This window comes from Aspergillus tubingensis (assembly GCF_013340325.1).
Source record: "Aspergillus tubingensis WU-2223L DNA, scaffold_3, whole genome shotgun sequence".
Taxonomy (NCBI): Eukaryota; Fungi; Ascomycota; class Eurotiomycetes; order Eurotiales; family Aspergillaceae; genus Aspergillus; species Aspergillus tubingensis.
Genome location: NW_023336277.1, coordinates 3,778,588 through 3,803,785, shown reverse-complemented (window position 1 = coordinate 3,803,785; position 25,198 = coordinate 3,778,588). Strand labels below are relative to the sequence as shown.

General features: G+C 49.6%; 8 protein-coding genes across 8 annotated transcripts; 6 read left to right on the top strand and 2 right to left on the bottom strand.

The window, feature by feature from the left end:
- Positions 1-49: 49 nt before the first annotated feature.
- AtWU_02399 (putative cofactor for methionyl- and glutamyl-tRNA synthetases) lies at positions 50-1,390 on the top strand (the record flags this gene model as incomplete). Its single annotated transcript, XM_035497513.1, has 1 exon — positions 50-1,390. The coding sequence occupies one exon, from the start codon at positions 50-52 to the stop codon at positions 1,388-1,390; it is 1,341 nt and encodes a 446-aa protein (XP_035353406.1).
- Positions 1,391-1,833: 443 nt separating this feature from the next.
- On the top strand, positions 1,834-3,337 carry AtWU_02398 (2,3-butanediol dehydrogenase; the record flags this gene model as incomplete). Its single annotated transcript, XM_035497512.1, has 6 exons — positions 1,834-1,920; positions 2,079-2,112; positions 2,201-2,449; positions 2,501-2,587; positions 2,641-3,126; positions 3,210-3,337. The coding sequence occupies 6 exons, from the start codon at positions 1,834-1,836 to the stop codon at positions 3,335-3,337; spliced, it is 1,071 nt and encodes a 356-aa protein (XP_035353405.1).
- Positions 3,338-6,708: 3,371 nt separating this feature from the next.
- AtWU_02397 (glycosyltransferase family protein) lies at positions 6,709-7,806 on the top strand (the record flags this gene model as incomplete). The annotated part of the gene is made up of 2 exons (XM_035497511.1): positions 6,709-7,344; positions 7,405-7,806. The coding sequence occupies 2 exons, from the start codon at positions 6,709-6,711 to the stop codon at positions 7,804-7,806; spliced, it is 1,038 nt and encodes a 345-aa protein (XP_035353404.1).
- Positions 7,807-8,485: 679 nt separating this feature from the next.
- On the top strand, positions 8,486-10,225 carry AtWU_02396 (ANP1/MMN9/VAN1 family protein; the record flags this gene model as incomplete). Its single annotated transcript, XM_035497510.1, has 4 exons — positions 8,486-8,574; positions 8,725-9,407; positions 9,457-9,776; positions 9,827-10,225. The coding sequence occupies 4 exons, from the start codon at positions 8,486-8,488 to the stop codon at positions 10,223-10,225; spliced, it is 1,491 nt and encodes a 496-aa protein (XP_035353403.1).
- A 623-nt stretch (positions 10,226-10,848) lies between these two features.
- On the top strand, positions 10,849-12,247 carry AtWU_02395 (putative sister chromatid cohesion protein Dcc1; the record flags this gene model as incomplete). Its single annotated transcript, XM_035497509.1, has 4 exons — positions 10,849-10,967; positions 11,052-11,791; positions 11,863-12,029; positions 12,080-12,247. The coding sequence occupies 4 exons, from the start codon at positions 10,849-10,851 to the stop codon at positions 12,245-12,247; spliced, it is 1,194 nt and encodes a 397-aa protein (XP_035353402.1).
- Positions 12,248-12,300: 53 nt separating this feature from the next.
- AtWU_02394 (uncharacterized protein) lies at positions 12,301-13,491 on the bottom strand (the record flags this gene model as incomplete). The annotated part of the gene is made up of 1 exon (XM_035497508.1): positions 12,301-13,491. One exon carries the CDS (start codon positions 13,489-13,491, stop codon positions 12,301-12,303), a length of 1,191 nt encoding a protein of 396 aa, XP_035353401.1.
- Positions 13,492-15,102: 1,611 nt separating this feature from the next.
- AtWU_02393 (E3 ubiquitin-protein ligase RNF216) lies at positions 15,103-17,331 on the top strand (the record flags this gene model as incomplete). The annotated part of the gene is made up of 3 exons (XM_035497507.1): positions 15,103-15,770; positions 15,824-16,083; positions 16,142-17,331. The coding sequence occupies 3 exons, from the start codon at positions 15,103-15,105 to the stop codon at positions 17,329-17,331; spliced, it is 2,118 nt and encodes a 705-aa protein (XP_035353400.1).
- Positions 17,332-19,914: 2,583 nt separating this feature from the next.
- On the bottom strand, positions 19,915-20,796 carry AtWU_02392 (putative mitotic spindle checkpoint protein (Mad2B); the record flags this gene model as incomplete). The annotated part of the gene is made up of 1 exon (XM_035497506.1): positions 19,915-20,796. One exon carries the CDS (start codon positions 20,794-20,796, stop codon positions 19,915-19,917), a length of 882 nt encoding a protein of 293 aa, XP_035353399.1.
- Between the last annotated feature and the right edge of the window lie 4,402 nt (positions 20,797-25,198).

Sequence of the window (25,198 nt, the reverse complement as noted above, 5' to 3'; positions counted from 1 at the left end):
GTCGTCCCTCCTCCTCTTCCTCCAGCCTGCCGGTCGCCCATTCGCAAAAATGGCCATCAACTCTGCCCCCGAGTCCTCCCTCCTTTCCCTCCTCTACCGCTCCTACCCTACCGCCATCTCCCCCGACGCCACGGAGCCCGACCTTCACACGGCCACCCCCAAAATCTTCCCGCAGACTAGCTTTTCCGTCGCCGAAGAGGCCGACGTCAAGCAATGGCTGGCCACCATCTCCGGTCTGCAGACCGCTCTCAGCAAGGATGACAAGCCCGTCGTCTCGACCATCCTCGCCCAGCTGAACTCTCACCTCGCCACCCGCACAACCCTGCTCGGTGCGAAGCCCTCCGTGGCTGATATTGCCGTCTACGCTCTCGTCGCTCCTCTCGTCGAGAAATGGACCCCCGAGGAGCGTACCGGTGAGCAGGGCTACCACCACATCGTCCGTCACGTGGACTTCGTCCAGAACAGCCGCATTTTCGCTCTCCAGATCCCCGACGAGGAGAAGGTCACCATTGACGTGAACGACGTCCGCTTCGTGCCCAAGCCCGTCGACCCCAAGGAGGAGAAGGAGCGCAAGAAGAAGGAGAAGGCCGCTGCCCAGAAGCCCGCCGAGGCTGCTGGCAAGCCCCTCGTTGTCGGACAGGGCAAGCCCGAGGCTGCGGCCAAGGCCGACGGTGCTAAGGGTGACGCCGCCGCTGCTGCTAAGCCCGAGGGCAAGCCCAAGAAGGAGAAGAAGGAAAAGAAGGAGAAGCCGGCCAAGGCTGCGCCCGCCCCTGCTGCTCCCCCGTCTCCCTCCGTCATTGACCTCCGTGTCGGTCACATTCTTCGTGCCGTCAACCACCCCAACGCCGACTCCCTCTACGTCTCGACCATCGACTGCGGTGACGCCCCGGGCACCGAGAACACCTCTCTGGATGAGGCCACCGGCAAGACCGTCCGCACTGTGTGCTCTGGTCTGAACGGTCTGATTCCCCTGGAGGAGATGCAGAACCGCAAGATCGTCGCCGTCTGCAACCTGAAGCCCGTCACCATGCGTGGTATCAAGTCCTGCGCCATGGTCTTGGCCGCCTCTCCCCGCGTGGCTGAGGGCGAGGACTCGCACGCTGGACCCGTCGAGCTCGTTTCGCCTCCTGCCGATGCCCCTGCCGGTGAGCGCGTGTGCTTCGAGGGCTGGACCGAGGGTGAGCCCGAGAAGGTTCTCAACCCTAAGAAGAAGGTCTGGGAGACCTACCAGCCTGGATTCACCACCACCGATGCCCTCGAGGTTGCCTTTGATATGAGCGCCGTTCCGGCCGTGCAGGGCCAGGAGAACAAGCCCGCTCTGGGTAAGCTGAAGACGCAGTCCGGTGGACTTTGCACAGTCAAGACCCTGAAGGGTGCGGCTGTCCGGTAAGGGATTAATTGATTCGGAGGGGGGCAGATATAAAAGGCATTTTGAATCTGAAGAAAAAAAAAAGAGGGGGCTGCTCTAAACAAAAACGTAAATAGTTAGTTATGATTGATAGCGCCATTGCAAGTTAGACGAGGAATGGGAATGAATTATTGATACTAAACCACCTTATTTCACATTTCTCCTCACCTTGAGTAAATCTACCCCTCACAACAATACCTGCCAAGTTTACCGTTCACACCCCCTCCCAGAACGTACCCAAACATCGCGGAAATCTCCCGCTACCGGAACATAATCATCAAACTTGACCACCTTCAGGACCATTCTTGTTTCTCATCCATCTTCCTTGCCAAAATCAACCTTAGTATATTACATACATACCATTATTGCCAGAACTACTCTCCGAAGTGACATACATTGCCATATAATAAGGATCTAATATAACCATGCGAGCAGTCCGATACCACGGCCAAGGCGATATCCGAGTCGAGGAGATCCAGGAACCCGGGTCGTGCGGGGTGGGTGAGGTGAAGGTTCGTATGAATATCTTATTCTTATTTCAGTTCCTAGCAGGTTATTTTGAGTATTATATTATTCTAACCTTGTGATTGTGTTGGTCCTCGGTTGAATCTTTTACTATCTTACTGCTACGATATGATATACTGATATACTATGATATAATATTGATTAGATCCGACCTGCTTTTGTGGGTATATGCGGTAGTGGTACGAACACATCTCCTCCCCACTAAACCTATCTCTGATATATGCTACGAGCAGAAAGTCAAGGCCAGGCTAATAGTAGACTGATTAGACATCCACGAATACCTCCACGGCCCGTCGACCATCCCGAGCACTATGCACCCCATTACGGGGGAGAAGATTCCCGTGACACTAGGTCACGAGTTCAGCGGCATCATTATAGAAGTAGGGGAGGGAGTGACTCGTCTTCATGTGGGTGATAATGTGGCTATTAAGCCGAATCTGTTTGATGGTGGGTGTGCGGCTTGTCTGGGGGGTTGGGTGAACTGTTGTGATAATTTGGGGTTTGTGGGGTTTAGTGGTATTTCCCATTCTTCTCTCCTCTCTTGAGGGATTAGCTGACTATGCGCAGGTAGTGCTGGGGGACTGTCGGATTATGTTGTTGTCAAGGAGGACAGGGCTGTGAGATTGCCGGTGGGGTTTGAGTTGGATCTTGGGGGTGAGTTGATCGTTTTTTACCGTTAAAGATGTGGCATGATACTGATCGTGTAGCGCTGGTTGAGCCGTTGACTGTGGCATGGCATGCAGTCAATCGGTCTTCTATCCAGAATGTTCATGCTCGTACGGCGCTGGTGGTGGGTGCTGGACCCATTGGGCTTGCTGCAATTCTGGTTCTCAAGGCCCGTGGCGTACAGGACATTGTCGTCGTGGAGGTCGCGTCGCAGCGGAGGGAGCTTGCCAGCTCTTTGGGTGCTACGCGTGTTCTTGACCCCCGGACAGAGGATGTTGTGGCCACGGTGCGTGCGATGACGGGCAATGCCGGAGCTGATATAGCATTTGAATGCTCTGCTGTCCAAGCGGGACTGGATACCGCTTTGAAAGGGATCCGGGCACGGGGCACAATGGCGATTCTATCTCTCTGGAGCGACAAGCCGGCAATCGATGCATTTGACGTGGTACTAGGCGAAAAGCACGTGGTAGGGTCGGTGATATATGAAGACGGAGAATTCGAGGCCGTCATCGATGCTATGTGGTCAGGTACGTGACTGCCAGAATTATGACCTACACATGCCAGCCATGCTTGTCTATTCACACGTTATACCGAAGCTGACTGAACACAGGCAAACTCAACCCTCGGGCCTTAATCACCAGTAAAATCCGCATGGAAGACATCGTCGAGAAAGGCTTCAATTCCTTAATTCACGGCCGAGACAACCAGATCAAGATCTTGGTGGACATTTCGGCATGAAAGTCCGAGACATCCAGGGCGAGTGGGACGAGTATTGATCAGCTGCGGCTGGCGGTGTGTTGCACGACGTGGTCCAAATCCAGATACGTGTGTTGTTACTTGCATTTTAGCCCGTGTTATACATGACAACATCCATACCATGCACATCTTCCCTCTCACCCGAGGATTGGCGTACTTCTTGAAGGCGCAGCACAGCCAGTTTTCTTGCAATGCCGAGACCAGCAGAAGCAGACGTGTCAGCAATGCCAAGGCATTTTATAATCCGGGCACTCCGTGTCGTAGACTGGTCCGCCCGGGGAAGGGGAATACGGCACTAGCTATTGTGCGTGATGTAGAATGGATCCCTGTAGTGTTGTCTCTCAGTATCCATGGGAAGAAGGAAGGTGTCTGGAGAGGAGGCGAGGCGAGGCGGGGGATGTACGCTACTGTACCTACCTTTGACATCCAACACGTGTGTGGGAATGAATACGAGAGACTGAACAGGGATGGCAAGTGCAACCACGACAGCACGCTGTCCAGTCTTTCGGAACGGCTGGTGGTGCCAAGCTGTGCTATTCCCGCGCAACTCTGCCGGGGCGGGGTCGATTTCTCGTATAACCTCATCCATCCCCAAGTAGTTCGATGCAGGAGCAGCGTCCAGCGGGCAAACCCGTCCGTCAGATGTCAACTAGTTTATTTAACTAGTGAGTTGGTTGGATGACTCCACTCCGCCTGATTCAGCGGGGATGGTTCATCCCGACGCCAGTTCGTTCTGGACAATTGGAGATGCTGGCCGGCCATGTCAGTTCGTCCTATTCCCGAAGAATAATTAGTCGAATCGAGGTGTCATATATCCCAATATCTAGTAAGCTTAGTGTGTAGTTAGTAACAATGATCGGAATTTCGGCAATTGAAGGGGAGAAAGTTACAGTAGTCTAGACCTCGTCGCCACTCCAACATTGCCCCCTACACAGACACACAGCATATCGCACAATTAAGTAATATTGTCCCCTATTCAAATCTCCCACCTTTGATGTATTAAGCTACTAAGTAGTAGAAATAATGACTTACTTACCTCCGAGATCTCCCCACCCTTCGCCTCGGAGATAACGCAACTCATCCTCATCTATGTAGTATCCGATCATCACGCGCACTTAAACCCTTAATCCCTGCTTACCCTTTTTTTCTTCGTGTCCTTCCCTTCGGTCCCAAATACAAATACAAAGCACAAAGCACAACAGACATATCCCGGTCATTAGTTACTTCTACTTAGTCCGGCTTAGCGTGTATACTAGTCTGCAGAAGGAACATGCGTTCGATCGCGCCACTTTGGGGTAAGGGTAAGTCGTCGGTAGTATGAGGAATCACGTCAAATGGTGCAAGGTTGTTACGAGATGGTATGAAGTAAGTACTTAGTAGTCGTTAGTGGTATACGATGTGTCTGGATGCACGGACGGACAGGTACTTGTGGGATATGGAATGGCAGTATGAAAGTGTAGTGAATTTTATTTTATTTTTATTATTTTTACTCCAAGAGATCTTATGGTCAGGGATAATTGAATTATCATGAGTGCTTTTCTTTTTATTTGAATCCCAACCGTGCTTGTTCAATATTCATGTTGCTGTTAATAGGATAGTCGGGTTGGCGATGTGAACGTCACTCTTCGACGATGAGAACAGAGGTGGTACACAAGTATGTTGTATCGGAGAATAATTTATTGATTATTCATTCACACACTTAGTCCAGTTTATTAGCTGATGAATTGGTTACTCAAATACTAAGATGATGAGGTGATGAGTCAAAAGAATACAAAGTTCTCTCTCCGTTCAAGTAACCAGCAGTAACGCGGAAGACTATGGAATTGGAACGATGTCTTCTACATGCATAAAGGGGCGTAACAGTGGCTGCCGTCGACTGTATGCATGTCTCGCCTCCACTTACGCTGACCTGCCTTTTGCCTTTCCTTCTTTCAACCTGTGCTAATTTAAGGAACAGAGAGGAAAGTGCAAGGACTGGAGAATGAAATCCTTGCAAATTTTAACTCACGACTGTTACAGTTTGTTTGTCGGGAATAATGAGTGTTGATCATGATTATTAGATGGCCTGATCATAAGTAATAGAAGAGTAATTAGTGTAATAAGTATCTACCTATGTTTCATCTACCTTATAATGACGATGATAATAAGTGCATAAATCCTGACATTATTACCTGGTACCCTAACTGACACCATACCCAAACTCCTCCTCCCATCTATTAATAACCACACATAAGTATCCATTAACCTAAGACTAGACTACTGCTACTACCTAACCAGCTAACCAACTACGTAGTAAGTAAGTAAGTATCCATCGTCCAAGCTCCATCCATCCATCATCTCCTTTTCCTTTCAGGTTTTCTCAATCCGAAGAACCCAAGCCTGTGGATCCCCCCTCCCCCCAAAATCCATCCTCACTTTCAATGGTCCTACGGAGAACAATCCTAGATTAGTACTACTTTTCTACTTTAGTTACTAGTTACCTCCCTCCCCTCCCCACCCACGGTTTCAAACTTCCGGCCTGGTTGGTTCTTGTCGCTTCTTTTTTTTCTCTGCGCAGCATCTCTTATCCGCCTGGCGTTCAAAACTAACTAACTAATCCATCCATTCTAAATCTAGTTACTTAGACTAACTAACTAACCCCCGATTAGCCCATCGGCTCCCGGCGCCTCGATCTTGGTCGATTTCCTTGGTTCGGGAACGGGGATCGAGTGCAAGTAAACTAATTTTTTTTTTCTTTTCTCCTCTTGGGCCTCTTACTCGTATACGACTTTTTTCCTTTTCCTTTTTCTTTTTTTTTTTTTTTATTTTTTATTTTGCCCCCTTTGTGCTTTGCTGGTGGTCAGCAATTGCTGCAATTTGTTAGTCCTGGGGTTTTTATTCCATTTTGATTTATTATTATTACTATTATTATTATCATCGTCGCTGTGTTACTGCTAATACTTCTGCTACTGTAATTTGAGGCGAAAGGCTGTCGGTGATTGCCTTGACCTACCTTACCTTACTGGAGACTGACTTGCCGAAAAGTGCCCCATCATGCTCTGATCGGGATTTATCTAATGAACCCTGTTTGCTGATCGCTTAGAGGGGAACTAATCATCTTGTCTGTCTCTGTCTGTCTGACTGATTCCGTGATTCTTAAACTTCTGAGACCCTGTCGCCTGTCGTTTGCGATTTTGGGTTTCTCTTGTTCTTGTCTTCTCGAACCTTTTTTCTTGCGCCCTAAGCATGTTATAGCGCTGAGTTCGGCTCTACGCTGACATTGCTATTATTCTTGTTACCTACTTCTCTACTACCCCCTTACCGTTGATATCTATTCTTGGACTTCTTGTTGGTTGTGCTGGCCAACCTTCGTCATGGGTACTCCACTTGTTGGTACCGCTATTATCACCGGCGCGAATGGATTGCTCGGGTCGGAGATAGCTGTCTCGATTGCCAAAGCGCAGCCTTTTGTTCACTTGCTGCTAGTGGCCCGCGATATCAGATCCGACAGCGTCAAGGATGTGACGGACAGGATCCGTCTCATTGGACCCCGCTCCGTCGAGGTGGTTAAGGCAGACCTGGCCTGCTTTAACTCCGTCGTGAGCTTTTCCCAATACACCGTCGAGAGGGTGCGAAGTAAAGAGATCCCTCCCGTGATCTTGTTGATCAACTCCGCCGCAACTTCGTCATACGTTACCGATCAAGTCACACGAGATGGGTACGATCCCGTCTACCAGACCAACTGCATCGCGCCGTTCCTGTTGACCGTGAGCCTGCTCGAGGCCTTCCGCGCAGGCGACGGTACACCGAACGGTGGTGCTCGAGTAATCAATATCGGGTGCTCTTCCATATCCAAGGGATCCCTGGACTATTTTGACGGCGAAGACCCGGAGAGTGTCACCCAGCCGCCAGGAACACCAATTGGCGCCAAGGAAGCGACCAGTCGCTTCGGAAGTAGTAAGTTGCTAATGAGCGCTGCCATGTATGCCCTGCGTCGAAGTCTGGTACTTGTGAGTAGTCCTTCCTTACGGTTCCAAAAGTACCCCACTAACAAAAGCCGAATGGGGTAGACGGGCAACATCTCGCTCAATGTATACACAATGGATCCCGGCGGTTTGACCGGAGAGAGCCACCTAACGACCGATGCCCCGTTATCGGTCCGAATGGCACACCAGACGCGGTCTGGACTCCGGCCATTCCTGCGGGTGTTTTCCAAGAGTGCGATAAACAAGGCTAGCGTTCCAGCCAAAGTTATTGCGAGAGTCGCATTTCAGAAGGAGACGGTGGAGAACTGGGGAAGGGAACGATATTATATCTTGGATAGCGAATACGAGGCCGCATCCGTCATTCCGGCCTTGCGGGATGTGCCGCGCATGGATGGGCTGCTGCAGAAGATCATGCGACAGATCGAGATAGGCGTCAAGGGCATGGGCTCGCCTCAATCAAGAGTATCGCGGCTGACTGCGCGTTAGTTGGCAAGCCTGGAAATACTTCTGACATCATCTCTTCTGTTTTGTGCCTTTTGCGTGGTGCTATCCCAAAATTAGGAGCATTTCTAGGGCGTTACTTCGAATCTTTGGTTGAACCTGGGTTTGCAGATAAGGAGTTTTTGGGACATGAAAATCCACATTTGCTGTATTTAGAAAATGAACTGTACAGGATCTATTAGCCGCCAATCAAGATGGATAACCACCGCAGCTGATCCGAAGATAATGGAACCGAGAAAAACGTGGAGTAAGAGAGGAGAGAGACGAGCAAGAGGGAGGTTGCATGGCTGCAAACGGTAGCAGGCCTGATGCCGGATTCGGATCTGGACCCGGAAAGGCGGGCCACGCTTGGCGCTTCTTGCTCGTCGCCGCCTTGAGCCTACGTTCGGTCGACGCAATCAATGCTACCGTCAGACTTCGTTGTTCAATTCTCACGCTCGTTCGGTCCCTTGACTCCTTTTCGGTACCTTTTTATTAATCTCCTGGATCTGCGATCCGCTAACATTCTTCGTCGCCCGTGCCCACGTCGGTGTTGTTTTCTTACTCCCCCCGTAAGCGCATTCCAGGGATTCTTGAAGCTGGTGGTCATCGCTCCGGGATCTAGGAGCCCCGGAGGTTCTTTGCTTCAGGACCTGTTTCCTAGCTACATGCAATTGTAGGAGAGATGAATCGGCATCACGCCTTCTCGAATGGCTATGCTGCCTATCCTCGCGGCAAAGCCAGCCACAACACCTTTTCTATCTCTCCCCACCGGTAAGTGGCCCCTGCAACGGTCGAAGATCATCGCATACCAACACCACCTTCACATGAAATCGATCTCGTTGAAGGCCAATCGGTGGTCTGGCATATCGGTCATCAAATTCATTGTGCAGGAGAATGTTTTGACTGACATTGATTTACTAGCTTTCAACCGCGCCCACAACCGGCTTTGCGACGTCGAAGACAGCTCCTTCAACGACTGTGCCTCATTGCCGCCGTTTCAACGCTGCTTTTGATCCTCATTTTCCCTTCATTTCGAGCGTTATTCCTCCCCGCAGTCTCGCTTGGCCTTGTTTCCTCCGCCGAAGATCTACAGTTAGAAACAGTTCGATACTATGACTTGTCCAAGATGCAGGGCAGTGGAAGTGGTTGGGAGCATGGAGAACGGGTACTCATGTGCACACCCTTGAGGGACGCCGCGTCTCACCTGCCGATGTTCTTTTCGCATCTTCGCAACCTTACATACCCTCATAATCTTATAGATCTGGCATTCTTGGTTTCGGATTCCGAAGACGATACGATGGAAATGTTGTCATCGATGCTGGATGATCTGCAGAACGACGCCGATCCGAAGATGTCGTTCGGAGAGATCTCGGTTATTCAGAAGGATTTTGGTCAACAGGTTCAACAAGATGTGGAGAGTAGACACGGTTTTGCCGCCCAGGCAAGTCGCAGAAAGTTGATGGCCCAGGCACGGAACTGGCTGCTTAGCGCGACTCTGCGTCCGACGCATAGCTGGGTCTACTGGAGAGATGCAGATGTCTTGACGGCTCCGACTACGATTTTGGAGGACCTTATGAGACATGACAAGGATGTTATCGTTCCGAGTAAGTACTACGCGCGACCTCTGCTGTTGCATTCTAACCTTGAGAATAGATGTTTGGCGTCCCCTGCCGGATTGGCTAGGTGGGGAACAACCGTACGATTTGAACTCCTGGCAGGAATCCGAAACCGCGCTGGCCCTTGCCGAAACTCTGGACGAGGATGCAGTCATCGTGGAGGGTTATGCCGAGTATGCAACGTGGAGACCTCACCTCGCATATCTGCGTGACCCGTACGGGGATCCTGATATGGAGATGGAGCTTGATGGTGTGGGAGGTGTCAGTATTCTGGCAAAGGCCCGTGTCTTCCGGGCCGGTGTCCATTTCCCAGCCTTCAGTTTCGAGAAGCACGCCGAGACTGAAGGTTTCGGCAAGGTGAGACTTTACGCTCGTAACTCTATATGTAATATACTAACTTTAAACAGATGGCGCGACGGATGGGATTTTCAGTCATTGGCCTTCCGCACTACACGATTTGGCATCTTTACGAGCCGAGTGTGGATGACCTCCAGCATATGGAGGAAATGGAGCAGGAGCGACTGGAGCGTGAGAGAGAAGAACAAGAACAGGCTGAGCGTGCTGAGCGGGTTCAAACGCTGTTCAAGGACGCCAAGTCGCAGTGGGAGGACGATACTGCGATTATACAAGAAGCCATCGACAAGGAAGGGAAGAGCCAGGCGAGTGACTACTCGTCATCATCGGATGCCGATAGTACCAAAGGCAGCGAAGAAGGTCCCGTGGCCCAGCCCGCTGCGAAAGAGCAGGGAAGTGCCGCGATCAAACAGGAAGAGTCAACAAAAGAAAGAAAACAGGCGAAGCAATAGAGCAGTGATGCTTGGAGCGTCGAGGTCCAGTGATAGTCGAAACGAGCCACAAGAATTGGGTCAGGGAGTTTTCTCGAACAACGGCGCTGGAAACCTCACTATAGACTGACCATACAGCGCTGTGCTGGCCACAGGGCGCCTTTCTTTCACTGGAACTACTGTTTCTGGATGGGCTCCTGTACTGTGTAAATGGTGTTGGGGACTATATTTGACATGGCTTTCCTTTCCTTTGCTTCTACTTGATTGTTTGATCACACAAGAAACACATAATTCTTGTTGATCTCTGTTATGGCTGAGATGATAGCTTTTAATTATGTACAGCATAGACCAATGAATTACTATATTAAACTAAACAACAGCTCCGAACGATGTTCCACATCCAAATTCCGTGAGATGTAAATTCGTTCTGATTCCCACACCCTAGGCACATGGCAAGTGCCCTTTGCAAATTAAGCGGTGGCCCGTGCATCCATCGATCTCGAAAAGCACGCGTACCGCGTCCGAAGCCCACCCGGAATGTTCCTCTGCACATCTACAATCCTCAGGAAGGGAACATAATCTAAGCGACTGCAACCCTTCCACAGGTCCTTATCTTCTGTCCTGGAACGGCATTGAGGTCAAAGATGTCCACACAATCCGCCCAGAGCATCCTCTTCACCCACACGGCCCCGCAACAGGCCTTCCGATTACTCGAACTGCCACCAGATCTCGCAGAACTTCTTGCCTCCGACAATCCTCCAACGTACGTCTACAGCAACTCGATGCCAATCTCTACCCCTCTTCTACCCAGTTCAAGGAACGCCGAACTAACCAATTGAACTAACAGCCTCGAAATCAAATCCCCCACACCCGCCACAGATTCCACCGACGCTCCCACCGACACCACCCGCGATTACATCAACCTCTGCACCCCAACGCAAACCTACCGCATTCGCCAAGTCCAGTCCTCCAACTCACTGCATGTCCTCCGCCCAAGCGACGATGGTACCCAGCGCGGTGACCTCGCCGTCATCGGCGCCACACAGGAAAACGACGAGCCCGTCCCCGACCTGAACCTCTCGGAGACAATGACTGCGATCGCGAAGTGCGGGTCCACGCTTGAACTACACACCCCGCAGGAGGGGTTCAACATTATCCCGATATTAGAGGTGTTGCTGGGAAAGTACGACTCTAATGATGACATTTCCATGTCTACGGGGGACGGAGGGATGATGGTAGACTCTACAGACCGGAAGCAGATTGTTGAGAAGTTATTTGCTGATGTTCCGGTGTCGAATCTGCAATGTGCGAGGGCCTGGAAGGATATCTGTGCGTTTGTGCTACCTGCTACGGGCCGTGGGTGGGTGCCGACGGCGAGGGCCAAGGTTGGGGTGTGGAAGCGGGTGGTTGAGGGGGCTGTGTTGCAGGGCATTGATCTGGGGACGCAATTCTTGGTAGGGGATTTGTGGAAGTCGATGCTTGATGAAGATGGGGAGGGTGAGTGGCCGAGGGAGTTGTTTGAGGCGGTTGTAGGGAGGGTTTGTGAGACTGGTGATGAAGGGTCGTTGTTGGAGGGGGAATTAAAGTGTAAGTTTCCTGTACCCCCGGAAGGCGTGGATTTGACTGGCGGGAGCTGATTCTTTTATCTACTGGTGCAGGGGCTAGTATTGATAAGGAGCGGTGCGTGCGATGGGTTGGTGAAACCTATTTAGAGGCTGCGGCGCCTACGGCGGCTGCTGCTGTTGGACGTAGCGAATTTCTCAACGCTTGGAAGGATCATCTGCCAGAAGGCTGGAGGGAGGAAGCTACGTTTTCGAAGCTTACGGTAGGATATTTATCTTCGTCTTTCTTGCTCTACTCTAACAGTGTGTACAGGAGGACAAGCATCGATTCCCTGATCCAACGACTGTCTGCTTTGTCAGTGATGAAGATCGGCAGAAACTAAAGAAGAATCTCTCGACAGATGCTAGTGCGTCTACCGCTGCGAAAAAGACAAGAAACTGGCATGAATTGTTCAAAAACCAGAAGCGACAGAAGCGTTGAGGCTCTAATTCTAGAGGCATTATGAAGATTATCAGGGTGGAAGCAGTTGTGTCTCAGCACCAGGCGTATTTCTCGTTCAAGTGCCATTCCACGTTTGCACCCAAGCCGTGCTCGGCACCAGTCCATCTCAGGCACGCGATGCTGCTCTTCTCCCGGTGAACTACTTCGGCCTTGGGGTCCAGCAAGGCAACTGCCTTTTTCAATAGCGGCGTTGGGTTCCAGAACTCAACTGTTGCCATGTTCCATCTGCACGCTTCGAGCTGAGCACGTCGCAGGACCGCCGCCATGGCTTTCACAACCTTTTCGCCCTGTTCTGGTGAGGTGGGCTCGTCGTACACCCATCGGAGAATGTACAGGGTATTCTCCTCAGGCGTTTCACCAAAGTTCCTGTTCCAGGCACAGTACACCCCGGCACTGTCTTCTCCAGCACCCTTTGCGCGAGGCAATTCGCGGTCGGGATATATCCTCTCCGCATAGAATTCTTCTCTTGCCCAGTGCCATTCAAAGTGCTCGAAGTTCGGTGCAATCGCAATTCTGGGCACTGATGACTTTTGAGAGGCCGCCCTCAACAGTTCACGCTCTTTTTGCAAGACCTCCTCACTACAAATGCTCTCGTGGACGTCCTCCGGTGTCAAAATCCTTGTTTTTGGGAAATTTGCCTGAGCATTGGCAGTGGCATAGACTTCCTCGGAAATGGGCGACAAGGCAAAATGGCATGACGTGTATGGCTGCCAACCAAATTGAGCATAAAAGTCCTTTCCGATATCAGAAAAGAGAACTGTGAAAAGGCAACGCTTTCGAGTCTCTGTCTCCATCTTCCAAGTCTCGATCTTCTCGCTCAGCTCCTGCATCATTCTCTTGGCGTATCCTTTACCTCTGAAGTCCGGCCGGCAATAGACACTTCCAATACCATGAGTTGCGACGTCCTCCACAATACCGTCATGTGCCAACATGGCTTTCTTTCGGTATGTTTCGCAAGAACCGAGGATCGTTCTATGCTCTTCCGGCTCTTTGCGATCAACCAAGATCCAACAGGTCAAGCCATCCTTATTCAGCCGTTGCTGATACAGATGGTTCTCACGCGTGATATACGTCTCAAGGTCCAGACGGCCCTTCCATGCTTTGCTGTTGAGACGAATGGACTCAATCCGCTCCCCGGGGGTGGCAGGAACCAGCACCAGGTCAGGGGAGTCCCCTTGAGGGAGCTCCTTGCCGTTGAAATAGGAGTTGTCAGCAGCGATCATGATTGATGTCTACTTGGTAGAAAGAGGGGTTCGTTCTTGTTGTCTGATGGAGGAACTTGGGTATAAGGGTGAAAGCGATTCCAGTGAAGAGAAGTGGTGAAAGGACTACACGGCGCGTTCAGAGAAAGCAAATGTTTAAAGCAAAGGAGCAACTCCGAAGGTGTTTGACCGGAGTCCGCGCAAGACCGCAAGGGGGGCACCGAATATAATAGATGAACCGATAAGGATAAGAAACTAGACGTGCCCGGGATAACTTACTGGACGCGCAGGCAGCTGATTCTATTCGCCCCGACAGCCGACGACAAGCGGCGACAAGCGCAGCGGTAAAAGAAGCTGAGGGATGGACTTGCCTGGATTGGGTTGCGTCTCATGCCCCGTGACGTCGAGCGGCGCATGATGACCACACAATTCCTTAGGGCATAGGGCTCGCCGGAATGGGTGGAAATCTGGTCTGGGGTTCGGGGACTACCGGGGTTGGATTGAAATGACGCCGTGGAATATAATGGGCTACAAGCTATTTTGGATCGAGTTGTCTAGGAATGATCAAACTGCCCGGAACTTGATATTAACTTTCTAGTTCTGTTGAATGCGCGTGATGAGTCAGTCAGATTGTTTGACTTTCCCCCCCTTTGTAGGCATTTGACAAACAAGACAGTTCCCATACTGGGCAGGCGGTCGGAGAGTACCGGTACCTGTCACGTGGGGCAGCTGTCAGACCCGGCGGGGGTTTGATTCTCTGGATCCCCCCAACCATCTCTCCCACTCGAGGAATCCCCGTTCAGTCTCTCGCAATTGCTGCTGCTCCGTCTGGATGGTGGCGGCTGCTTTCTTATTTCTCCGTCTAGCGTCACGGGCTGAGACGCCTCCTCCATTTACTTGCCTGATCGGTGTCTTAGTCTACGGCTTACAACGGAACTACCCCCGTTGTAGATAGGATTTTCCCCAGCATTGTTGACGGACTTCTGCCCCACTGTGTGTGTGCCAATCTTGGGCCTATTGATACTATTCCCCGTTGGGTGACCAGGCCTTCGGATGATCAACCTCTAGACAATATCTCTCCATTCACCAACATTTCCTATACAAATTTAGCGACCTGGTAGCAGGATAGCGCCTTGCAAACACTCAGAGGCTGTGGGCTGGTTTCCTCGGCCTTGCTTGGGTGGTGGCCTCGGACGAGCCTGATCCTCACTTGAGTAGGTTCACTGACAGCCTTTGTGTATCATCCATTCATGCTTGTCAGGTGTACACAAGACAATAAGCCAAGCTCGCCTTGGCTGTACGCTTATTGCTCTACAAACAGCCGCACGCCCTTCAGACTGATAGAGCATAGATAGCCCCATCACATTACTTTCACTCTCCCGAGCGATATACGGCTGTTGCCGACGTTCCTCAATTATCGCGGGGTCTGCCTCTCCAGGCAACGCTTCATTTAACATCTTCACCACTACTTCCTTCCCCTAATAAAAACCAACCACAGCTAATTAGCGGCCCTCAATTTCACTTTACTTTTGTCATCAGCTCTGATCCTTTGGTTCACCTTGGATTCCGTTTCAGAAACTTTCAAACGTAGGAATATAACGCTTTTTCTTTTCGCTCAAAGCAACAAGAACAATGGAGGGGCCCAATTTCACCAATCCCTTGTATTCTGCGCTTCCTATAAGAATGGGATATATGGACCATGCAAATGCAGATCTCACTCTGGATGACAACCCTGCGCTGCTTTGGGATTTGTACGAGCACGGTTTCTATCCTTTGCCTGACTATGACCAACCAATGAAGAAACAAAGGCAGATTAGTCGCGACAGCAGTCGCAGCAGCAAAAGCAGCAACAGTCATGAATCCATAATCAACATCCTAGACAGTGATAATGATGATTACAATCGTCTTGAGTCAGGGATCGAGTCAGGAGCCTCCTCGCGCCCATCGACCATTGCCACCACGTCAACCTCATCACGCTCCAATACGCACTCTGAAGCAGTTTACATCGATCTCACTTTGGACGATGAATTATTGTGGCAGATCACAGACATTTTTCCGGGCATCAGTCACCAGCATGTGGAAGAGCTGATCGAACTTCATAAGAAGCCCCAAGAGAACCAACCTGCGCCGCCCCTAGATTCATTGAAGGAAAGTGTTATTGAAGATATCTTACGGCATCCTAGCTATCCTAAGCAGGAAAAGGCCAAGAAACGTAAGATTGAGGACACAGACGAGGAAGCTACGATACGGTCTTTGCGAGATATACCACAACGAGGTAGTCGTGCATACGTCCAACTAGCGTAAGTGCACCGCCTATAATCATGAAATCCTAAACGCTGACCTTCTACTTTAGAGCCAATTTGTTAGCCCAAGAATTTGGGTGGATGCCGATGAAACATATTCGGGATGTTCTGGCAGAGAAAAAAGAGCTCTTTGCCGCGTATCTCACTCTACATTCTCAAGAGAGTGAACAGACGGGAAAGTACACAAAACTGAGAAGCAAAAGGCTTTCGAATGTACCAAATCTGGGCAAAGAGGATGATGAGGTATCTATTGCTGAGAACCTGGCTCGCGAACTAGGAGCCGCCAAGAAGAAAGCTGAAAAGGAGGACGGTAAGTGATTTCTCTCTGATAACAAGGGATACATACTGATCATCACTCTCCCGCAAAGATGCCATTCGCAAGAAGAAGGAAAAGCAAGAGGCTGAGATCAAAAACGAAGAAGAACACAGCCGAGCTGGGAACCTCATCGAATGCCAGTGTTGCTACCTCGATGTTCCAGCGAACCGATCACTTCCTTGTGAGGGTGATAGCGTCCATCTCTTCTGCTTTGCGTGCATTCGAAAGTCTGCGGAGACTCAAATTGGGCTTATGAGATATCAAGTCCAGTGTGTCGATACTAGTGGCTGTCAGGCAAAGTTTTCTCGCGCGCGGCTACAAGAAGCTATCGGCGAGAGTTTGATGGAAAAGCTCGACCGCCTTCAGCAGCAAGATGAGATCCAGCAAGCTGAGCTGGAAGGTCTTGAATCTTGTCCGTTCTGTGAATTTAAAGCCATCTATCCGCCCGTGGAAGAGGACCGCGAGTTCGTATGCAAAAACCCTGAATGCGAAATAGTTAGTTGTCGTCTCTGCAAGCAGGAAAGCCATATCCCGCGCACTTGCGCAGAAGCCAACAAAGAGAAGAATCTTCCTCAACGTCACTTAGTCGAAGAGGCAATGAGCGAGGCTCTGATCCGCCCTTGCCCCAAATGCAAAGTGAAGATTGTCAAGGAGATGGGCTGCAACAGGATGATTTGCTCCAAATGCCGGACTGCAATGTGCTACGTTTGCAGACGAGATATTTCCCGAGTAATGTACGAGCATTTCGGGCGTGCTCCGACCCACTGTCCCCTCCATGACAATCCAGCATTACGCTCATTACAAGAGATTGAGAAAGCTCAAAAAGACACTATCGATAGTTTATTGGCACAAAACCCTGATTTAAAGGAGGAGGAGCTGCGAGTCCATGACGCAAAAGACTCGGCCGCGAATATGTCGCACGTCCTTCAAGGTCCTGACAATGGACTCTTACGCCATTTAGGGCAAGCGCCAATCCGGCCCAATCATGTGGTGTATCCAGGGCCAGCTATTCCAGTAGGAAGAGCCAATCCCCCAGCTGTTGCTCACCGATTCGATGCACCTGTTGGCATCCAAAATGGCTGGGGTGGACAAGGCTGGCTTCAGCACCCATTAGGACAACCTACGAACCCACCAGGACGCCCTGTGCCTACAAACGTCGTACATAGGGGTGTGAACAATCAGGGCAATCCTCTTCAAGATCCGGCGAGAAGGGTAGATACCAGACCCCCATGGCGATACTAGTGGTATCAACATGAATCCGTCAGGCGCCAACCACTATTCTGATCGACGACCTTGATGGACGATCATTTGCTCCGCTAAGCCTTTGCGCCTCGTTTCAGTCCAGAACAAGCGACACACCATACCCTGGATTGACACGTGTCGATACTGCAGCTCCCATCTTGGTATACCGACTTCCCTCCCTCTTTCCCAAACACAGTTCCTGTTTCCTACCTTCACATCAAATCCAGCGTCTAACCCGTCACCGTATCTCTCGCCTCCCGCATCGCTCTCGGTATAACAGCAATCGGCTATTCAGCGTTCCGCAGAAATGTTCTCTTTTGCCAGACACACCCAACAGCGATCATACCCCTGCTTCATCCGAGCACGAAGACAACACAGACAAGCACTGACCCGTTATTGATAGAAAGCTTTCTTGGATGTTGGAATCCATCACAGGTCTTGGTTTTATTATTCTAATGGTTGAACCACTGAAGCGATTCCCCTAGCATCTATCTCCATCACATCCCCCCCCCATCCCCTTCTTTCCCTTCTCACCCAGCACCCCTACCTCATCCATCCTTCTTTAATCCTCTATTATTTCCTTCTCTATCATCTCTAATCTCACCATTTCCCTTGGTTAAGGTAACTTAGAATGGATATCTGATTCTCATTTTGGCATAATCCAATGAATCAATGACTTGGTTATTACTCTTCTCTCTTCATCTACTTCTTAAAGTAGTCATCGATATATTCCAGCTCTTCTGTAATTACGATGCCTCGACGCATTCAGAACTCTAATTTAAAAGGAAGATCATATTATGACAAATCAGAAATCACATGTCCTGGTTATCTTGGAGTATAGTACATGCAAGAAACTGGCGGGGTAAGAATCAGCTGAAATGTGTAGGATATCGTATATGATATCACGTGATATGGCCTACATGACCTGAGAACTAGTATAAAGCGAGATTGAATCCACCAATAACTTTTGTTCAGGATTAGATTACAGCGACGGACTGCCGCATGAAGAGAGGGATCATATGACTACGGAACGCGCTGGAACGGACCATAAAGACGATACGACAACATGAAAAAAGGAAAAGTGTGCACTGCACCAAAGATGAAATCGAGAAAAGTATTACTATAGAGATTGAGATAATAAAAAGGAACTTCCTACCTATCTGCCTACCGAGTGCCCGGCCTAGTCTACTACTCATCACTATCTCATATCCATAACATCACATCTTATCAGTCATGAGGACGCAAAAGTAACAGCACCAGTCAAAAAACAAAAGAACAACGTAGGCGATGATGATAAGATGGAAAACTGAGCCCAACAAGCGCTGACAACGAGTCAAAAAGGCAACCACGAGAGCCGTGTTTGATGGAGATTCAAAGAGAACCAGACAAGACTTTCACAGGATAGGCAGCATAGCACATGACCAACACGCATATATGCCACAATATACAGGTGAAAAATAATAACTCACATGATGCATTAGGAACCATTCTTCTTCCTCCTCTTTTTTTTTTTAAAGTTTCCTTCCATACAGATGGGTCATCTGCGTTCTTTTTCCATAGCCAATCGATCAGACAACCTTATGGATAAGCACAACCAATTGTATTAGACACCCCAATTTTCTCGAATAGCAGCAGCTGTGTGCCTGTCGGTTTCCGTAACTCAGCTTTGATTTTTCTTCCATGTAAGGCGATATGGAGTTCAGTGATACTGACACACTGTGGACGCCTGTATCCCATTATCAGCTGGTTTCGTGACTTTATGCAGCCAAATCGTGTCAAGATCCCTTTCACTGGATCACATTTCCAAGATGGGCACGGCAGTCAAAGCGAGGCGAAGGAAGAACAGAGGCAAACACACAAACACACGCCGAGAGAAACAAGGATATGCCAAAATAAATGCGATGGGGACAAATTAACGATTACGGACAGGACTCGAGACCCTCCCCGAGTAGTGGGGACCATGCTGGCAACTTTTTGGCAGCTAGTTGCTAGATATTTGAATTTGCTAGGATCATGTAGTTGGAGAGAGAGCTCAACAAAGGAGACGAGCGGAATACAATAGGAAATGGTATGAAAATGAGAACACTCCGTGGAAATGGCGGGGAGGAGAATGAAGAATGCTTGGAAAAAGAAATAGAGACGTCTCCAGAGATGAGAAAATTTGGAGGTAAAAGAGAAAAGGAAAAGGGGCAAGGAGAAGAAAAAAAAAAAAGAAGAGAGATATAAGTAGTAATAGAGAAGAGAAATAGAAGGGGAAAAGGAACGTGACAGAATGACGACAGGCAGAAATGGACGGAAAGAAATTGCGAGCAAAAAGACAAGGAAAGATATGAACCAGATCTATGTAATGCCATGCGAGTCCCAGAAATCGTCCGCTCCCCATTTTATATATTTGCGCCGCTCACTCGGACGACAGTGCCTAATTTCCTCATCCATCATGTATGTTCGATCATTGGTCACGCTAAAACAAGAATGAGATAAATGGAGATATGAGATAAGGAGCAGAAAATGTTTCACTGAAATCAGAAAGTAATGGTGAACTAGACGAACACGGCAGCAAGCTATAAGATAGAGATCCGCAGCTCATGGTGGATGTTCAGAGTCCACCGGTTCATTAAACTTCTGCCGTGCCTCTTCCACCCATAGTTCCAGGCGAAGCTCTCCAGCTTCTACACGTCGTACCGGGACCGTTTTGGCACGTCCATTCGATACCTTGGGAGGCGGCTGTTGCGGCTCGCCGTTTCTCAACTTAGAAACGGAGTAAGGGGCGGTGCACGATCGGAGGTGGACCTTATCCGGTTCGGCCACAATCCATGTCTGTTCTTCGGTTGTGGTCCCCGCCGGGGGTAAAGCATCTTCCCGCACCTCGATGCAGACGGTGAAACTGAATTCATCGTCCCGAGGCAAGGGAGTCAGGCGCGCACAAGCTGAAGCCAGTCTTGCTAGACAGGCCCGAAATTGCGCTTCGAGGTCGACTGATGTGGGGGCGGAAGCCCGGTCGGTTACGGGAACACCCGCTTTGGTTTGTTCCTCCCTTCTGTCTTCGAAGGTGGTATTGACTTCGCCAGCCGGAACACGGGGGAAGCCCGATAAATCAAAGGCATATCGTTCGAGAGGTTGATTCGTACGGAGGGAGGAGATGATAATGCTGACAGCGGTTATTGTGCCTTTCAAGATCTCCGTTCCGACCGCAATTGACGCGTCATTGATGTAATCACACACCTTGGGGTGACGGGATTGTCGGACGGGATAGTTGTACGCCCGCACGGGGAGGAACGTGGCTCGTGGATAGACCGAACGTAAAAACAGGATCTGGTGTATTGATACGGTGAGGAAATTGGTGAAGGATGCCGCCAACGCAGACTGATTGTTGGGCATCGATCTAGGTGCGGTGACCGGGGCGGAAAAAGTTGTCATGGTGGTAGTAACGGAGTTGACGGTGGTACTCTCACTGGCAATCGGCATTGCCGTCGTAGGCTCTGGTATCGTCGTTTCCACGGGAAAGATGGTCTTGACGGGATCTCGGAGATTCTGAGTGCTGTTCCACCCTGAGGCTAATCATCGCTCTGCCTTTTTCCAGACGAGTCAACAACAATATTCGATTCCACTCATGGAGAGGTTGATATATCTCTCTTCCACTCAAGTATTCCTTTGCGACAGCAGGAGGGGGGATGGTGAGGCGAAGAGGGGAAAGAGTGGGGTGGGAGTAGTCAAGGTGAGAGGGAGGAGGGATGAGGAGGGGGGGTGGTTGGTTGGTTGGTGGATGTGCGAGGTCAAAATAGGGAGGGGGAAGGGAATGGAAATGAACAGGAGTTCGAAGAACCGGAAATAAAACCGGAACTCGGGAAGATGATATAAAAAGACAAAATGGGGGAATAAAGCGAAAGAGTAAGAAAAGGAGATGGTATGGTAGGAGATAAGAACAAAGTTGTTGTGTAAAAGGGGAGAAAAAAACAAAATTGAGGGCGGGGGGTGGGTAGAGAAAAGCACCTAAGATAGGGCGTTGGTGGGAAAGTAGCGGAGATGGAGTGAGAGGGAAGTGGTGGTGGTAGTGGTAGTGGTGGTGGTGGTGGTGAGTTGAGTAAGAGGGTCGTTTAAGGGAACGAGTGTGAGGGAGGGAAAGAGAGAGAGGGAAAGGGAAGAAGAGGGAAAGACAGCGAGTGAGGAGGGGAGGGGTGAGTGAGTGAGTGAGTTGAGTGGATTGGGGTTCGAAAAGTAAGGAAAGAACTTCGGAATTAAAACATACGTTGGGTGGACGAGACGAAACAAGCAGACCTCAGAGCATGGATGGAGTCGTTGAGATCGTGACAACCGGCGTGAACGAGATCTTGGATAGGATTAAGGAGAGAAGAGTTCTGGCTTGACGATAACGACAGCGACGACGATGTTGCTGCTTTTGCTGCTTTGCTTTGCTGATGGAAATTTCCTTTTTTTTTCCCTTTTTTCTTCCCTGGTTGGAGTTCCCGTTTTAGTATTTTCCTCTTTGGCTCTCCCCTCTCCCTCGGAAGTTTTTGTTCCTGGAAAAAAAAAAACTTTTTTTAAAATAAGAGAGAAAAAAAGTATTACTTGGCTAAAGAAGAAGAAATTATGTCTTTTTTTTTTTTAATTCCTTGCTCTCTGCGTCTAGGGAGAGGAGGGACGGCAGACGATAGGAAACCAACCCTTTGAGGGGGGGGCGGCGTGGGAAGGGAGAGGTGGGCTGCTGGCTTGAGCTGGTTGTGATTGGGAAAAGGCCGTTTCGACCAGGGAAGCCCACTCAGGTCCCAGAACTAAAAGTAGAGAGGGAGATTTTGCAAAGAGAGCGAGCAGAAGGCGCCGGCAAAGCACAGAAATATGAAAAGAGGAAAAGAGAGGGAAAGAGAGAGAAGAGAGAGAGAAAGAGAGCAGAGCGAGAGAGTCGCGGGCAGGCAGTCCTTCGGAGGGGAAGGCTTGTCGGGCGACGAGTCGTCCAGGTAAAAGGCGCCCAAGTCACGGTTCCCAGCCCGTCACGTGGTTGCGTCATGGGTGTGGATGCCATGCAGCAATCATCATACTGCTGCTGGTCGTGGGAAAAAGGCAACGCACGTACGGAGTCCCTTCCTCGCCCGATGTATGCCTACGTCTTGTTTCCACCCACTCCCCAAGGCTGCCTGCTTGCTCACCTTCTACTAGTCTACAACTCATACATTCCTCCCCTCCAAGAGTCTGCCTGCCTACATCCTAGTTCTCGGTGGGGGGTTTGATGCTAGCCGAGGGGATCAAGTGACGCAAAGGGGTACCTCAGGCGCAGCTTGGGGGCGAAACAGAGGATGTAGGTAGAATGGCAAAGAATTTGGTCATGATGCACTACGACTACACACTTCCCGAGACAAGTAAGAAGCCCACACCGTGCAAGCACTGTGTAGCTTAATGCAAACCTCATGGAAGGCACTCTGTTGGCAAAGAAGGGAAAAAAGCAAAGGAAAATGAAAGATTATCGCTGGGCAAAGTATGACAGTATGTATGACGGTATGTAAGTAAGTAAGCATCTGCGCCGTATTGGTATTGTCCACGCCAGTACAAGACGACAAGACCCAGACTCGTCAGTTAGTGGGATGACTGACTCCAGTACACTGAGCCGATCATCATGAAATCAAACTTGAATCGACACGTAGGTGACCGGGGTAGAAGACAGGAGCAGCATCGATAATAATTAGTCAGGATTCCGAGAGATTAAAAGGAACGAAAGTCAAAACAGCTAGTCGTCCCAGAAATCTTACTACAAAGCCGGAACAACTACTCTGTTTCCCCCGTATGTCGCCCAAGGTTTCCAAGGTTCAATCAATCAAATCTGGGCTTGCTCCGGGGTTTATTTAGGTCAAATCAGTTTTGGCTAGTTGACTAGTCGATTAGTATAGTCCGGAGTAATTATTAGCTATTTAACTATGACATTCCAATTTATCTACTCCCTCTGCAGTGGTTGCATGTATTGCTGCTGGGTTGTTCCTCCCGGCCGAAACAGTATACCCTCAGAGATCGATATCATACAAAGGGCCTCCTATTGAAGGTCAGAACATCGTCCTTCACCGTCGGAATGTCTTGAGGAGAAGCTGAAGAATGCTTAGTGCGCGCGATACGAGAGCTATCTTGAGCTTACCCCTCCTGCTGCGGATTCCGGGTCTTATGCATGGCCCTGAAGGTCGCCAGTTCGCATTATTACCCGATCCCTGATTATTATTAGAATATCTCGACACAATTGCTCTAGCACACGCGATCGCCTTCTAGGTTGTTCCTCGTTGATCCATTTAAATACAATACCCGAGGCTACTTTTAACTGTATGGTATCCGATCTTTCAATGAGTAATGATGTAAGTGTATGTATGGACATAACATACTCCATACAGCGACCGGGAGTACATTTCAAACCACACCATAACGTAGTACTTTTCTTCTTTGGGCGGTTCCGCCCCTCAGCTGGCGTTAGATAATCAGAGTTGCCGGTTTATCCTCATCAACCCCACTATGATCGACTCACAACTCCCCCCTTCCAATTCCTTCCTGTCATCCTTTTCAGAAATGCATCGAGTCCCCATCTACGCCACTTACCTAGCTACCCCGGTGATCACTACCCAAAGTTTGCTGCACCGCTGTACGGAGCACAGTCGATGATACATAGTACATAAAACATACATTTGGCCACTAGGCACACATGGAGCCTGGGGAGAAAATGGGCTCCAAATACGCGGCTGGAGCAAAAGTACAGTGCAGGAACCCAGAAGAATAAAATCTATTGCTTCTCTACATCATCATACTCTCCATAAGTGGCTCCAGAATGGATTTACAACGATCCAAGGGATTTTCTTTCCTCCTTCTATGATTGGATTGAAGCCAGATCTTCTCCACAGAAAACTTCGACCTAGGCAGATCAGCAACTGAGACAAGAATGCCGCCTCTGATTCAGTCCTGGCTCCTTCACATAACTAGCTAGGTATTGCTGCTTCTTGGTTCAAGAGGCTCGCACCACTAGACTTCACTGTCATCATTCCCAATCCCTGGCAACCATTTACAACCTAGAGTGATATGTATTGGGCATAATAACGGAGCACATTTGCTAATAACGTGCGAGCCAGATCTACCCACCCTGTATTGACCACTAAGATCCGATTACCTGCCATTGATCGCTCATGACTTCAGTGGACACAGCACCTACTTTTCCTCCTCCTTAATTGGGCGGCTAATCAGGCAGACCTTTGTATTGGCTATATCTTCTTCTTGGAAGTCTCTACCGGATAATGTAGGAGCCAGCAAGACACCCGCCATCGCATATACTTTGTTCGACCAAGTCGCCGGTCTCGGAGGTTATCCAAAATCCATCTATCGTTTGAGACCGGGGGCTGTCAGACTATTGAATGTGGCTGCTTGGGAATGTCTAAATCTTTGTTCGGCTTATCTGCGTACGCACATAACAAACTTCAGTCAAACTGTATTGCAATACATTGGTTTCTCATGTGTTCTGTAAGGAAGACTGTATTATCATCCCTGGTTTCCAGGATGTTCAGGCCCGGTTAAGTTTGTGGAAAGTACAGAGACGTTGGGAGGTGATGCTCAGACGTTGCTTGTAGGCTTTAGGCTATTTATTCTCCGATGATCAGTGGCGTGAGTCGGAAAACAGGACACAGGGATACTGAAGACTTCTAGTAGTATAATTTACTCTCCCATGTCTTGCAGTTCACGAGTTATGTCTTTCTTCTACTGCTAGCAGCCAGAAATAAGGGAAGATATGCGGTAGAGCTTGGCCGCCATTGACCTGGGACATGCTGTCTATAATAAGTAAGGCTGGCTGAAAGATAGACGGTGCTGATAATAGACAATTTAAACACAGTACAGCACACTATAACCATAGCTGGAC